Source organism: Chiloscyllium plagiosum, unplaced genomic scaffold, assembly GCF_037043375.1.
Source record: "Chiloscyllium plagiosum isolate Xiang-an unplaced genomic scaffold, Cpla_swu_hap1 HiC_scaffold_10, whole genome shotgun sequence".
In the NCBI taxonomy this organism is placed as follows: Eukaryota; Metazoa; Chordata; class Chondrichthyes; order Orectolobiformes; family Hemiscylliidae; genus Chiloscyllium; species Chiloscyllium plagiosum.
In genome coordinates this window covers 26,999,633-27,015,315 of record NW_028270148.1, presented here as the reverse complement: position 1 = coordinate 27,015,315, position 15,683 = coordinate 26,999,633, and the positions used below count along the sequence as shown (strand labels likewise).

Genomic DNA, 15,683 nt, shown 5'->3' with positions numbered 1-15,683 from the left:
AACAAACACAAAAATACTGGATGAACTTAGCAGGACTGGCAGTATCTGTGGAGAGAGAAACAGAGTTAATGTTTTGAGTCTGTTTTGACTTCTTCAGAACAGTAATAATAACAATAATAAAGTTATTATTAATGTGTGTCAAAAAATGAAGAGAATGTTGAACTAAAGAGCTTCATCATCGCAGCTGAATGCAAAATGATAATCACCAAATATTCGTGACATATTTGTATATTTTTCACTTCGAAAACTGTTTTGTCTATTCCAACTGCAGAAGAGTTATCTCACATAAAAATACAAATCGATCTGTTAAAGTTTTTTTGCAATGGCAATAATTGAGGCGAAAACTGAATTCAGTATATATATCTAGGATAAATAGAGTGTTTTTTTCTCCTGGGGTGGGAGAGTCCAGAACTAGAGGGCATAGGTTTAGAGTGAAAGGGGAAAGATATAAAAGAGACCTAAGTGGCAGGCAGAGGGTGGTACGTGTATGAAATGAGCGGCCAGAGGAAGTAGTGGAGGCTGGTACAATTGCAGCATTTAAAAGGCATATGGATGGATATATGTATAGAAAGGGTTTAGAGGGATATGGGCCAAGTGCTGGAAAATGGAACTAGGTTAGGTTAGAATATCTGGTCACCATGGATGAGTTGGACCGAAATGTCTGTTTCCGTGCTGTGCTCAATGACATTATGGCTCTATATCCGGTCAAACAAAAACAGACATTGCCGAAGAAACTCAGCAGGTTTGGCAGCAACTGTGAAGACAAAATGTAGTTCATGTGTTGAGTCCAGTGACCGTTCTTCAGAATATATATCTTGATGTTTGCTAATAATCTAAAATCCATCCCATGCTGCATTCCAAATAACTTCACACTATTCCTCAAGCATGAAGTATGAAATTCTCTTGTGAAATGTTGTCTGCTCAATCTCTGGTAACTGTCAGAAAGAGGAATGCTTCCATTTTACCACTTCAGAAAGATTTAAGCTCAGCTTTCAGTGAAAAATACAGTGTTTTTACGTGCAATGAAACTCACCTCTGTTTCAAACGAGAAGGCTTTTCCTGATTGTAATCCTTATGGTTGTTGAACTCTGTTTTGGCACTTTCTTTCTCTTTTTCTGCTGTGGTTGAGGCCAGATGTCCATGTGCTGTTTTCATCAAAACTTCAAAGTCAGAGTCTGCATCAAAATCTTCAATTTCATTTTTCTGAGGTAGGATATTGGTATTTGCCAAACCACCAATGGACATCTTGCAGAACACTTCTGCACATTCAATGGGCATGCTCAGACGATAGAAAGCAATGTCTGTGTTACTGTTTTGAGATCCAAATGACTTCTGTATGACCTTCAAGCAGGGCGAGCTGTCAACAGTGCCATCTATTCGTGTCACCTGGTACATAAATGCCACAGAATTGTTAGCAAATGATGTTCTAGTTTTTGCATATTAATTAAAATACAAAGTAATGTATTACATGTAACATGTGTTGACATTTGTAGCAAACCAAAACATCACTTGCTTAAAATGAAGGCCCACCACAGACATGCTGCTTAGAGCTTTCTCTACAATTACCAGTTGATAAATGTCAGGACTTCATTTTTATTTAATTCGCCTTATTACCTAGAATTGTAGAACTGGCCATAAAGCTTTTTACCATAAAATGACCAAGGGTTGGGGCATTTAATGCGTTGTCAGTTTATTTATATTTGTAAGTTAGAGAATTTTTCTTTTACTTACTCAGTCATGAGCTGTAAGCATTAGTGGCAAAGCCCTCATTTATTGCTAATTATTTTTGAGAAGATAATAGTGAGTTACTTTTTGACATAGTGCAGTTGGAAGTGAAGGTGCTACGCAGGTGCTGTTGGGCAGGGGATTGCTTTCCAGCATAGTAACCCAGAGGCAATGAAGGAATGGGAATTTATTACCATGTTGAAATGCTGTCTCACTTGAATGGGATCTTAGAGATGCTGATGTTCAACTGGGCCTGATGCCCTTGTCTTTCAAGACATTGGTGGACACTCAACAGCGTTAAACATTCTATTATTTGAGGAATGTGCCACCAGTAATCAACAGCTCCACTTCTCACTTCAAGATAAACAGCTGAAGATGCTCTGACCTAGTCAATGCCCTAAGGAACTATCATGGCAAAGTGCTGAGGATGAGATAATCTTGTGGAAGAAATCTTGTTGCTGCAGTGCAACTTGTAGATGGTATACACTACTGCCATGTTATAATGTGATTGAAAGAATTGGATATTTAAGGTGGTGAATGGAATGCCAATCAAGCAGGCTGCCTTGTCCTGGACAGTGACCAGCTTTTTACGTGCTGTCAGAGCTGCACCCATCCAGTGGACAGTATTCCACCTTAGTCTTGATGTTCTCTGCAGATAGTGGACAGACTTCGGCACATCACAAGGTTGAATTACCTGTCACAAAGTTCCAATCTTCCACCTGTTTTTGTAGGCATAGTATTTATGTGGTGAGCCCCTTAAATTTCTTAAAAATTGGGACACCCAGGTTGTGGATTGTGAAGGATACAACAATGGCAATGCCACTGGATTTTAAGAGGGAATAATGAGATGTTCAATTGTTGGGTATGGTCATTGCCTTGTGTGGTCTTAATATGAGATATCACTTATCTGTCTAAATCTGGATGCTGGCCAAGTCTTGCTGCATGTGGGCAAAGACTATTTCATTATTTGAGGAATGTGCCACAAGTAATCAACAGCTCCACTTCTCACTTCAAGATAAACAGCTGAAGATGCTCTGACCTAGTCAATGCCCTAAGGAACTATCATGGCAAAGTGCTGAGGATGAGATAATTAGTCTCCTTAAAACACATTTACTTTTGTTTGTTCAAGACATGACTGAAACTGCGATAGGGTTAGGATTTGGGCTAGGCTTATGGTTAGAGAGCTCCCCCCACCCTGCAGCCCAAGTTTCCAATAACTTAATTTTTTTCTGGAGCTCCTTGATCCAACTTTAGGTCATATGCTGCAATGATATCAAGTGCAGTTAATTTCACTTCACCTTGAACATTAAGAGCTTTTGCCCATGTTTGGGGTAAGTGATATTCAAGAAGAACAGTAAGCTAAGTAAAATGGATGAGGCATCACTGTTAATCAAAGATGGCATGGGTGCAAAAGGTGAGGGTTCTGGGAGATTTGAAAATGACCATTGGTGAGCAAATTAACTGGAAAGTAATTAGTGCTTATTAGCATAGTCATTGACATCTTCCATCATTTTATCAAAGACAGAGTTCATGCTGATGGAACATAAATTGATTGGATTAGATTTGACTTGCTTTTTGAAGTAGGATTTTGTGAAAAAAATACCAATTTATAAGTGTCAGAACATTCACTCTAGTTTATTGAAATCAGATTGCAAATTCAACTATGTGGCTGTATAATACAAAATGTGTTTCCAATTCAGCAATCCCAATGCGAAAGTTGGACCAGAAGGAAATGTAAGTTGGAGACAGAATCATGATTTGTAACCTGGAACCCGGCTCCTATTGGAAGTATAGGATTTAAGTTACACAGTGGGGACAAGGAATATAATGTGGAAAGGTGTGCTATATCAAAAAGTAGAGACAAGAAAGGAAAACAGTAAAATGGGAAATGAGGATCAGAGATTTGCAGGAAGGGACAAAGAGTGTAAAACCAAGGAATACTCCAACCATCATGGCCAGAGGTTACACTGGTGTTATAAAGAAAATAGCAAAACAAAAGGATCTGTATCACAGTGTGCAGAGGATTCATAACAAAGTAAATATGATCCAATAGCCAATACACATATAGCTGCAAGGTTACAAGGATGGGATCCTGAATTCTTTAGGGGTAAGTGATATTCAAGAAGAACAGTAAGCTAAGTAAAATGGGTGGGGTAGCACTGTTAATCAAAGATGGCATGGGCGCAATAGTTAGCGCTGACCGTGTGTTCAGGAGGTCAGGACGTAAAATTGGTTTGGGTGGAGACATCAGGGAAAATAAGAAAGTATATTAGAAGAAAAATTGGGTGCTTGCAATAGTGGGACAGCAATAATCATGGATGACTTCAATCTATATTAAATGGAAACATCAAATGGAGATAAATGAATGCTTTTGAGATAATTTCTCAGAGCAGCATGTTCTGGAACCAAAAAGAGAACAGATTACAATGTGACAAGATTGATCAATGACCAACAATTAACAGTAGTAGCAACCAGATTTGATTAAATTTCACATCCAGTTCGAAGGAGTGGTGATTAGATCAATCCTAGCATTTTACACCTAAATAAGAGCAACTATTTTTTAGGCACAAAAGCTGAGCTAAGTGAAGTGAATGGGACACAAGGCTAAGGAAATAGATCAACAGAGATACAGTGGCAGATATTTAAGGAGAATAAGTATGCTCTTACTATAAAGAAAACTTCTAAATACAGAATTCCCCCATGGTAGACTACTGCAAAAAATACAGAGGTATGGCATTGAGGGTGAGTTGGAGGTTTGGATTAGGAGTTGGCTGGCTGGAAGAAGACAGAGGGTAGTAGTTGATGGCAAAGGTTCATCTTGGAGTGCCGTCACTAGCGGTGTTCCGCAAGGATCTGTTTTGGGACCATTGCTGTTTGTCATTTTTATAAATGACCTGGAGGAGGGGTTAGAAGGTTGGGTGAGCAAGTTTGCGGATGATACGAAAGTCGGAGGAGTTGTGGACAGTGAGGAAGGATGTGGCAGGTTACAGCGGGATATAGATAAGCTGCAGAACTGGGCAGAAAGGTGGCAAATGGAGTTCAATGTAGCTAAGTGTGAGGTGATTCACTTTGGTAAGAGTAACAAAAAGATGGGGTACTGGGTTAATGGTTGGATACTTGGTAGTGTGGATGAGCAGAGATCTTGGTGTCCATGTACACAGATCTCTGAAAGTTGCCACCCAGGTAAATAGTGCGGTGAAGAAGGCATATGGCGTACTGGCTTTTATTGGTAGAGGAATTGAGTTCCGGAGTCCTGAGGTCATGTTGCAGTTGTATAAGACTCTGGTGCGGCCACATCTGGAGTATTGTGTGCAGTTTTGGTCGCCATACTATCGGAAGGATGTGGAGGCACTGGAACGGGTGCAGAGGAGGTTTACCAGGATGTTGCCTGGTATGGTAGGAAGATCGTATGAGGAAAGGCTGAGGCACTTGGGGTTGTTTTCATTGGAGAAAAGAAGGTTTAGGGGTGACTTGATAGAGGTGTACAAGATGATTAGGGGTTTAGATAGGGTCGACAGTGAGAATCTTTTTCCACGTATGGAGTCAGCTATTACAAGGGGGCATAGCTTTAAATTAAGGGGGGGTAGGTATAGGACAGATGTTAGGGGTAGATTCTTTACTCAGCGAGTCGTGAGTTCATGGAATGCCCTGCCAGTAGCAGTGGTGGACTCTCCCTCATTATGGGCATTTAAGCAGGCATTGGATAGGCATATGGAGGATAGTGGGCTCGTGTAGGTTAGGTGGGCTTGGATCGACGCAACATCGAGGGCCGAAGGGCCTGTACTGCGCTGTCTTCTTCTATGTTCTATGTTCTATGTAATTCATCATTCATGGTTAACTGAAGTTAGGCAAAGCAACAAACTCAACGTAAAACACATAACTACAGAAAGATGAGTGGCAGGTCAGGTGATTGATCACAATGTAAAGAATGGCAGAGAATAATAAGAAGGTTAATCAGGTTAATCAAGTATGAAAGTAAGGAATGTAAAACCAGATAGCAGGCGTGTATAGCAAAAGATATTTTAAAGGGAATTTAGTGAGTGTTGGTCCTCCATAGAGTGAAAATGGACAGTTAATAGTAGACCATAAGGAAATAGCAGATCAAATGAACAAATATTTTGCTTCTGGAGTAGAGTGGTGCTGGAAAAGCACAACAGATATTTTGCTTCTGTCCTGACTAGACAGAATACATAAAACTTCCAGTAATAGCTGTAACTCAGGAGGTAGAAGAGAGAGAGGAATTTAGTGAAACTACAATCATGAGGGAAGCAGCACTCAGCAAATTGCTGTGAGCTGACAACACTATCCTGGGATCTTAAACAAGAACCAATGAGGAAATGGATGCATTGGTGTTGATTTTTCAAAATTCCCTCAATTCATGAAAAGTCCCATCAGACTGCAGGATAGCAAATATAACCCCTCTGTTTAAGAACGGAGGTAGGCAAAAAAACAGGGAAGTATAGACCGGTTAGCATGACATCTGTCGTGGGTAAGGTGATCAAATTGATGATTAAAGCTGTGTACTCAGAAAACCTCAATGTCATCAGGAAGATGAAAAAAACATCACACAACACCAGGTGAAAGTCCAACAGGTATATTTGGAAGCATTAGCTTTCTGAGCACTGCTCCTTCAGGTGGTTGTGGAGTATAAGATCATAAGACACAGAATTTATAGCAGATGTTTACAGTGTGATGCAACTGAAATTATGTATTGAAAAAGACTTGGATTCTTTGTTAAGTCTCTCATCTTTTAGAATGACTATGTTGGTTTCAGTTCTTTCATATGTAAATCCCAGAAATTTTTTTAAAGTAACATTCTCAAGTGAACTTTAACAACAGATGCCATGTCAGCTCAGATAACGCATTGAAGGTGTGAGGTGCCCTGTGTGAGGCTGTCTGTGCCCCAAGGTTTAGACTGATTCTATTTCTAAAAAAAATACATTTACAGAATTTTACATGGACTCATGCAGTTTTTGAGCAGGTGGTTGACTCATGCAGTTTTTACTGAGTGGCATAGATGCGTTGGACCGAAGGGTCTGTTTCCATGCTATACATCTCTCTGACTCTAAGACTCTATGACATAAGGAAGTCGCAGACGGATATAAAGAATTTGAGTGAGTGGGCAAAAATATGGCAAATGGAGAATAATGTGGGCTACGGGGAGAGTGCGGGTAAGTGGAATTGAAATGCCCATCAGCCATGATTAAATGGTGGAGTGGACTTGATGGGCCAAATGGCCTTACTTCCACTCCTCTCTCTTATGGTCTCATTATCTTATTGAATGGTGGCGTGGTCTTCTGTTCCTAATTCATATGTTTATATGTTAGGATCACTGAACTGCCCATATATGACAAACAACAGCCACAAAATACAAAGACATCAGATGCATGACTCAAAAGCTGAGCAGGGTGTTATCTTTCAAAAGCACATTGTTAATATTCAAACCCAGTCTGGAAGAGAAGCAATCTGTTTGAAATCTGTCATTGGGTTACTGGTGCTTGGCTCAAAATAATGACCAGCAAGTTTTCTGACAACGATATTCCCCCTTAAACTTGAGACTAAACACAGATGCTGTCTACCCTACCTCAACATGTTCGTGGTTTGCTGGTACAGGTACAAACTGAGGCAGCCTTTTGCTAAACCACATTGTGATGTCTCTGTTCATGTTCACAGCAAAGGGCTCATATCCTTCTTGCAGCCCACAAATGGTGAAGTACTTCAGGGTGCTAACATCATTGCCAAAGTTCATTCTGCCAACTTGAGAGAGCCCCAGACTACACACTGGAATGAAACCTATGGTGTGAGAGGAAGGGCAAGGGGAGGAAAAACAATGAAAGCAAAATATTATTACAGCACTTACAGCACTAATGTAAGGCACGCGTTTAATAAGTGTTGTAAGAAAAAGACAACATTGGAGATAATTTTGAATTTGGCCAATTTGAGATTTCAAATTAACTGCATAATATATGTCTCTGAATAAATATTTTCTTCCATGCCAGTGGGAAAGAAAACAACTGTACAATGTCAGGCTAAGCCAACATTTCCTGTTTTAGATTATTGCCCAGAGTCAAAATCTTCCCCCTTGTGTTTGAAACAGCTCAAAACAATGTAAATATTTTTCATTACGCCATCTTCTACAATCATTTATTGAGAGTTCACATGCTGTGAACGTCCTTTGTCAATTAACTAGTTAATTACAGAAATCGTAAAACATGGGAGAACTATTGAATAGATACACGGCTGCACAGTCGTTAGCACTGTTGCCTCACAGCGTCAGGGATCCAGATTTGATTCCAGCCTCGAGTGACTGTCTGTGTGGAGTTTGCACATTCTCGCCGTGTCTGCATGGGTTTCCTCCAGGTGCTTCAGTTTCCTCCCACAGTTCAAAGACGGGCAGGTTAGGTAGATTGGCCGTGCTAAATTGCCCACAGTGTCCAGGGATGTTCAGGCCAGGTGGATTCTCCATGGGAAATGCGGGGTGATAGGGGAGGTAGGTAAGTCTAAGTGGGATACTTTTCAAAGGGTCAGTGCAGACTCGAGGGGCTGAATGGTTTCTCTCTGCACTGTTGAGATTCTATGATCCTATACTGCATAGCTGCTGCAATTACTATCCGGATGGAACTCAATACAAACTGTGAACAATTTTTATGTTTTAATTTCTTCAGACGCTTAACTGTGGGCGGCACAGTGGCACAGTGGTTTGCACTGCTGCCCCACAGCGCCAGAGACCCAGGTTCAATTCCCGCCTCAGGCAACTGTCTGTGTGGATTTTTCACATTCTCCCCGTGTCTGCGTGGGTTTCCTCCGGGTGCTCCGGTTTCCTCCCACAGTCCAAAATCTGCAGGTTAGGTGAATTGGCCATGCTAAATTGCCTGTAGTGTTAGGTGAAGGGGTACATGTAGGGGAATGGGTCTGGGTGGGTTGCTCTTCGGAGAGTCGGTGTGGACTTGTTGGGCCGAAGGGCCAAAATCTTGTACTGAAAGGTTTTTACCAGTCTGTCTCATAACATCCATCACTAATGGTCATAGAGCACTTTGAGCAGAGTTGTACAGACTTACCAAGTTATTTTCTTGTAGTCCACCTTATTAACAATGGAATGACAGCCCAAGTGAACCTTACTTATCCAGGTTCTATCAACCAACAGCACTTGTAATCTACACTGTGCGACAATGCTTCCCAAACCTTTTCCACTGTGGTCCCACTTTGAGGCTTGAAAACTATCACAATTTCTCTTGGTACAGGGAAGAGGAAAAGACCAATTAGAGCAAGGGGAAGAGGGTCAATCGTTGCTGCCTTGGAGATCACAGCTCCAAATTCTTCCAAGTTTTCATCTCATTTAGAGTCATAACAACTGTTTTGGAAAGCCCCACTGTAGGGTGTTGAGCCTGTTGCATATTAACTGGTCTCATATCCACTTGTCCAGATTTTCATGTGGCTTATTGGGCAGTGTGAGGTCCTATTTGCTTGCCTGCAATACTTTTCGCCAAACATTTTAATTAGCCCCTGTGACTCATTGAGTCAGTGCATATGAGAATTTGTTGAGTAGGTAATTAAAATATGGAAGAAAATAAAGCCCTTATGTGGATGGATTGTAAAAGCATTTCATTAGTTTAACCATGAGCAGCTCAAGCTCTAAAATGACACAAGAGCTCCACTTCAAACAAATCATACCTTTGCACAGGAATGCATTTTGTTCGATCAGTGAGACAAGTGTTTCAGTTTGCACATAGGAGATTGTAGCTTTACATATCAAAGGTTTCTGAAACAAAGATTTCTGTGGCTCCTAGTAACTGATCAATGTTAAGAAAAAACAACTACAATTGCACCTCATGAAGCCATCAAGACCATCATACAGTACACATATCTACCAGAGGATACCAAAAGGACACCAAGTACATCCCTCCTACACAACAGGATGTTCAGCATTAAGAGATTTCCTTCTAAAATCTGAATTTGACATTTGTGACTCCAACTCCAATTCTAAACCAGCTCCTTAACAACGGCTACATCACAAGCAAGCTAATTATACAAGACAACAAATAGTACATTTAGGTTTTACAGACATTAAGTTCATGACTGAGCATCCAAGATGGCAAGGTGGATGCACACACACATATCTCAGACCATTTGTGTGCCACCCACCATGTGATAAATTCAGAAAAAGAGACTGGGATCCACAGAGGACACAGGAGTTAGACCATTGTTTGATTCAAATAAGGAACCGCTCTCCAACTTTCCACAATTACACCAGGTCGAGTGAGTTCAGGAAAATATAGCCCATGTGTGGCCAAATTTGCAATCTCTGAAAGGGAAGCCAAAGATCACCAAATATAAGTTCATTTAAAAGATACATAGATCAAACTGAAACCAAGAGAAGTGCTCCATTTCCAGCTTCCCGGTACACTCTGCACCAGCAGCATCCCTACAGTCTCTGCCCTGATAATTGCGGTCCCTCCAGTCCACACTATGTCTAAAGAAGAAGATACATTTGCCTCAGAGGAAACCTCAGCAAGGTTGTCTCCTGCACCTTCCTTCAGTCCAGATACTGACTCGATGGGTACTAGAGCCAGGTAAGGGTCAGGGTGAGCACATCATAGGCAAACTGCCTCCTCAAACAATCGGAGGAAGAAATGTCCCAGGACTCTGGCATTGAAAGGACTGCCAATGACCAGGTGCCGGTTCACTCCAGGCAGGAGACAACCCCGTGATTTCAAACACGAAAACTTTATAAAGATACACAAACAGGCACAGAAGCAACAGGCAATTTGGCATTCTTGTATTTCTCTTGATGAGTGCAAGATGACACGTCTCTCTTTTCAGCAATGTTCAAGTGTGATCAGATCAATCATTTTCAAAAGTGCCTTATGAACAGGGAGCAGAAAGGGATTGGTGAACAGGTGATGAGATTAGGAGCCACACAGCAAACTGGAGTCAAGGTTGGAAGAATCCTCTACAACATCATATTGGCTCTGGAATGGACTTGTCTGGCTGCCTCCATGGACGGGTTGTTCAGTGAACTTTAGGTCCAGATAATGAAGAATGATACAGCTGATCACAGATTGGGCAAGTGGGGAGGGGGGCAGTCAGGCAGATTTCCTGTTGTGCTCAGTCTCGTCAAAACAAGCTTCTTGAAGCATTGTGTCACACAATGAAACAAAAATAATAAAAGTGAAGAGAATCAACAACAGAAAAGAAGGGAGGAAGTGAAGGCAAAGCCAAAAGAAACAATTTTCAATTTCTACTTCTGCATTCTGGATGTGTTGGAAAATATTGGAAAAATCAGCCTGCAATCTAAGTAGATTTGTTGCAACAATACTAATGTAAATGTTCACACATGGCATGCAATGTACAAATAAATTATTGGTCCTGAATCAAGAAGCAGTGAATGTTTGAACAGACTGAAGAACTAGAGAGTTTTACAACACAAAAATCTAATCATGGGCTTACAAACCTCCTCTCAGCTTACTTCATCTTACCTAACCAACATATCATTTTTTACAATGCTATTATCACAAACAGAACTGAAGCCACTAGGGATTGTAAGCAATGAATTTTCTCACAGTGCCCTACTCACCCTAGCCATTATTGATATGCTTCACGACTCCAAGTGCTGAAAATCAATCAGAGTATTTCTTGTCTTAATTGATATTTTGCAGGTGTAGGTCAACAATTCATCCATGTTCACATCCTGTTCATTCAAAGCTTTGGCAGGACATAAAATTATACTTTGCACTTGAATTATTCAAAGCTTTCTACACTCGACAATGTCAACTTGTCATTTACTACTAAAAATTCACTCTAGCCCTTACTGAACACACACAATACACTGTCGGTAGCAATACATTCATTAAGATGAACTGATCTCCTTTGATTTTGCTCGCTCAGGAAAGATATTTATGTCTTTCCCTTAGAGCGCGCCACTGATAACTTGAATTTCCACATGAACCTAATGCAATCTGCACAATGAAGATTCTAGCAGCCTTGAGGAAGGATTCCCTCCTGGCATGGCTTGCTTCAGCACAGGCTAATACAGGGAAAAACATAAGGGGGTTGTGGGCATTACTCACAGTCACTGGACCACAAACACTGGATAGAGTCGAGCTGCTGCAGTAAAAAGGCATTGGAAAATCACATCTGCACAAGGCAAAATTAATTCTGCAAGGTTAAAAACTTAAACATATTTTTATAATGATTTTAATTTGCATCATATAAACATTGCTTGAGAACACAGAACAGGAATGTTGTTGAAAAGAGAGATAAGTTGTCAAAACGTTAACACAATAATTCCAAATTCCATAAGATGATTTGAAGTTTAGCATTCTTGCATTTCTTTTCTTGAGTGCAAGGTGACATATCTCTCTTTTCAATAACACTCAAGTTTGATCAGATCAATCATTTTCGAAAGTGCCTCATGAACAGAGAGCAGAAAGGGGTTGATGAACAAGTGATAAGATTAGGAGGAAACCAGGTAACCAATGAAAACCTGAGAAGATGCAGTGAACAAAAAACACAGGCAGGGGAGAAAATAGGGAACAAGATGCACCAGGACACAATCAGCAGGGGATAAAGGGAAAGATGTGGGGAGGTGGATGGGGGAAATAAAAGAGTTAGTAGAGTATACAGAAAGGACAGGAAGGTAAAGGGGGTCAGGGATCAGAGAGCACCAGTAGACAGGGTGCAAGCAGGGAGCATAACTGGGCCAAGGCATGTGCAGTGAACATTTGGATATGGGGGCTGGTAAAAAAGGACTAACAGAATACAGTGTAATGCAAAGATGCCAGGAGGCATTGGGTGACCGGGGGTAAGGCAGCAGATGATTCAGAAAACATATGCAAACTGGGAGAAATGGAGCAGAGTACAAGGTGAATCACAGAAAATAAAATGCATTGTAAGTGGTTGAGTCTCAAACTTTGTGAGTGAAGGTGCAATGGTTCAGGGAGACAGTTCAACACCACCTTCTGAAGGGCTATTAACGACAGGCAATAAATGCTGGCTCAGCCAGCAATACCAATGTTAAAAAAGGTAAGTGTGAAGCAGTGGTTCATTAATTATCAATGGTACAGTATCCAGAAAATGGATTAAACATCCAAAGGTATAGGGAATTGTTTGGCATTGTTACAGGGTTGTGAGAAGAGAGCCCCATGAGAGATCCTCAAACTAACCCCAATACCTGGCTCTCTCCACATTGCCAGTGTCTCAATTCAAACTATCCCCATTCCATAATTCTCTGCATAACCCTTGAAAAATTCTAATGAGGTGGTCAGGTATGATTTCCCTTTCATAGAGCCATGTTGATTCTGCTTGATGACATTATGTATTTCTGAAGGGTCTGCAATTGTAACCTTTATGAGAGACTCTAACTTCTTCCCAATGACAGATGTTAGGCTAACTGGCCTATAGCTATGCCAGTTATAGCCAACAGCTGCCTATGTCCCACTACTGAGACAGCAGAGCAAAATTCAAATGTTCTTCAGTCTGTTGAGCTCCCTGGTGATGCTGAGCTCGATTCCACAACCTGATGTGAATGAGGCCCAAGGACCAATATCAACTCAGGGATCAATTGACACAACAAAGTTTCCAGGTCTTTGCACAAGGAGTTTTGGTGACTGATAGAAGTGACATATAAATAATTTAAAAGAAAAAGAACAGAACTCGACTTCAAGAAAAGACACTTAGCTAGTAATTCAAATGAAGAAGACAAACCAAAGCCACAATGATGATATAAATTATGGCCATGATGTGTTCAGCACACACGACAAACCCAAGAAAGTGTCCTAACAATGTAATTATCATCACATAGTCAGGTCAGCAAAGTCTAGAAGGTCACACAAAATTAGATGACAAGCCACAACAGAACTTGGAATTTGGACAAGTCTTGTTTCTACAACAATGCCACTGTGGGAACTCTGCTGGTTTGGCAGGAATTTGACACCAGAAATACACAAGAAATAATCAGAGTTTGTGACCATTAGAAAATATCTCAAAAGGACAATATTTGCTTTGGTGCTGCAAATGTATGTGCTTCAGCTTTCCAAATAGGCTGAATGGTCTATTGCTGCAATTTATCACTTACCCTATTCTGTTCAGTACATTTATTTATGCAGAATTACTCAGCAGGAGATAAATTATTAATGTGGCATTTCATAGGAAACCAGCCTTCGATTATAGTGCTCCAATGTAATCATCTATGTTTCACAACAAAGTATTTTTCTTTCTGTTTTCTTAATGGCACTGATTGGACAATAAGATGTGAGTGTGTACTGGCTATATATTTTGTGGAGGATCCTGGCAACCATTGCTGGTGAAGCATCAGCAAAAGGAGAGGCACTGCCTTTCAACATTCCCCTTTCTCAACCACCACCTTCTATCCCTATCACTCCAGTGCCTCACCGCCTCTCCTGCACACACACATACTCACACACACACCCTATGCTCACTTTGAGAGCACTCCAGCCATCAATGCAGTTCTCATGCTATGTAAAATGCTGAAAATCTAAAAGTGATCCTATTGGAAACATAGAGCAGATCAATAAGTGTGTGAAACAAGAGAAGAGACAGATTAACATTTCTGACACTGGAACTGGAAACTGGAAAATTTAGCAAGTAAGGCCGGGGTTAATTATTTCTGTCGCAAAGTTGAATTATTTTGAGAGTCTATAAATAACCTTAATTAAAAGATCAAAGAAAGTAAAAATCAGTGTATAACATTAAAGCTAATGTATGAGTCAGCTCAATGGGTTTACGAATAGATATTAAAGGATTTTAAAGGAAAGCTTTTAAATGTTCAAGAACATCTCTGCAGGAGTTCCTCAGGGTAGTGTTCCAGACCCAACCATTTTCAGCTGATTCATCAATGACCTTCCCTCCATCATAAGGTCAGAAGTGGGGATGTTTGCCGATGATTGCACAATATTCAGCACCATTCACAACGCATCACAAACTGAAGCAGTGCATGATCAAATGCAACAAATCTGGACTATATCCATGCTTGGGCTGACAAATAGCAAGTAACATTCGCACCACAGAAATGCCAGGCAATGACTTCTCCAATAAGACACAATCTAACCACCACTGCTTGACCATCACTGAATTTCCCCACTAACTTGAGATTATCATGACCTAAAAACCCAACTGGACTCACTGCATAAACAAAGTGGGAAGTGCTAGGTGTGGGGAGGATATGAAATCATGTTGGATATTGAGGGTTAGCATTTCACCAGCGACAGGGAAGGTGGTTGATGGCCCTCCCATCCTTAGGTCAACTCCCAGTTGCTCCGTTTTTTTAACCAGTGACTATTCAACACTTTTTCACCTGGAGTGACCCAACAGTTGTATCCTGGCAAACTCACTGCCAGGAAGTGGGAGCTCTAGGCCAAGCCACAAACACCATGCCCCACAAGTGAATAAGAAAAAGGTATGAAGAGCCATGGGCCATGAAAGGGTTGTTCCTGATGCTCTCACAACTGACCCACCCACATGGCCTGCCTGACTGACACTGGTAAGCCCGACCTGAAATGCCTTAATTCTCAGCCTCATTCTTCACACTTGGTCCTGGCCTGCCGCAGTCCCATCAGTGGCCACCACCCCTGGAGGCACTGTTGAGGGTGATGAGTTGCCAGCCCTCTGATGGGCAACTCTTGGGGCCAGATCTCATCCCTTCAAAGGGTGGAAACCCCAACTTATAGCAGTTAATCTTCTGAGAAGCATCATAAGAAGGTGAGGACAGGTCGAGGTAGAGTTGCTCCAACTTTCTGAACAGGTGCACTGCTGCCTCGTGAAATCCTGACTGCTTTATCCAAACTGGAAAGAGGTAGCCTGTGAAAAACCGCCTGTGTAGTCTTTTCTTTGTGATAGCAATTTCATTTTATTTCCTTCCAAATAAGCAGACAAGATTTCAAATGGCTCTAAGGTGTGGTGCTGATTTTGTTTTCTCAATCCCTTTTATGACGTCAAGTCAA

General features: G+C 41.1%; 1 protein-coding gene across 1 annotated transcript in view; it reads right to left on the bottom strand.

Annotated features, from left to right (window-relative positions):
• The window catches only part of ryr2a (ryanodine receptor 2a (cardiac)), a 769,474-nt gene that overhangs the window by 273,783 nt on the left and 480,008 nt on the right, over nucleotides 1–15,683 (bottom strand). Inside the window, exons 28-29 of the mRNA XM_087991236.1 lie at nucleotides 7,310–7,518; nucleotides 1,034–1,386 (exon numbers count right to left, since the gene is read on the bottom strand). Coding sequence (XP_087847362.1) covers nucleotides 1,034–1,386; nucleotides 7,310–7,518 — 562 coding nt within the window. The remainder of the gene's footprint in view (nucleotides 1–1,033; nucleotides 1,387–7,309; nucleotides 7,519–15,683) is intronic.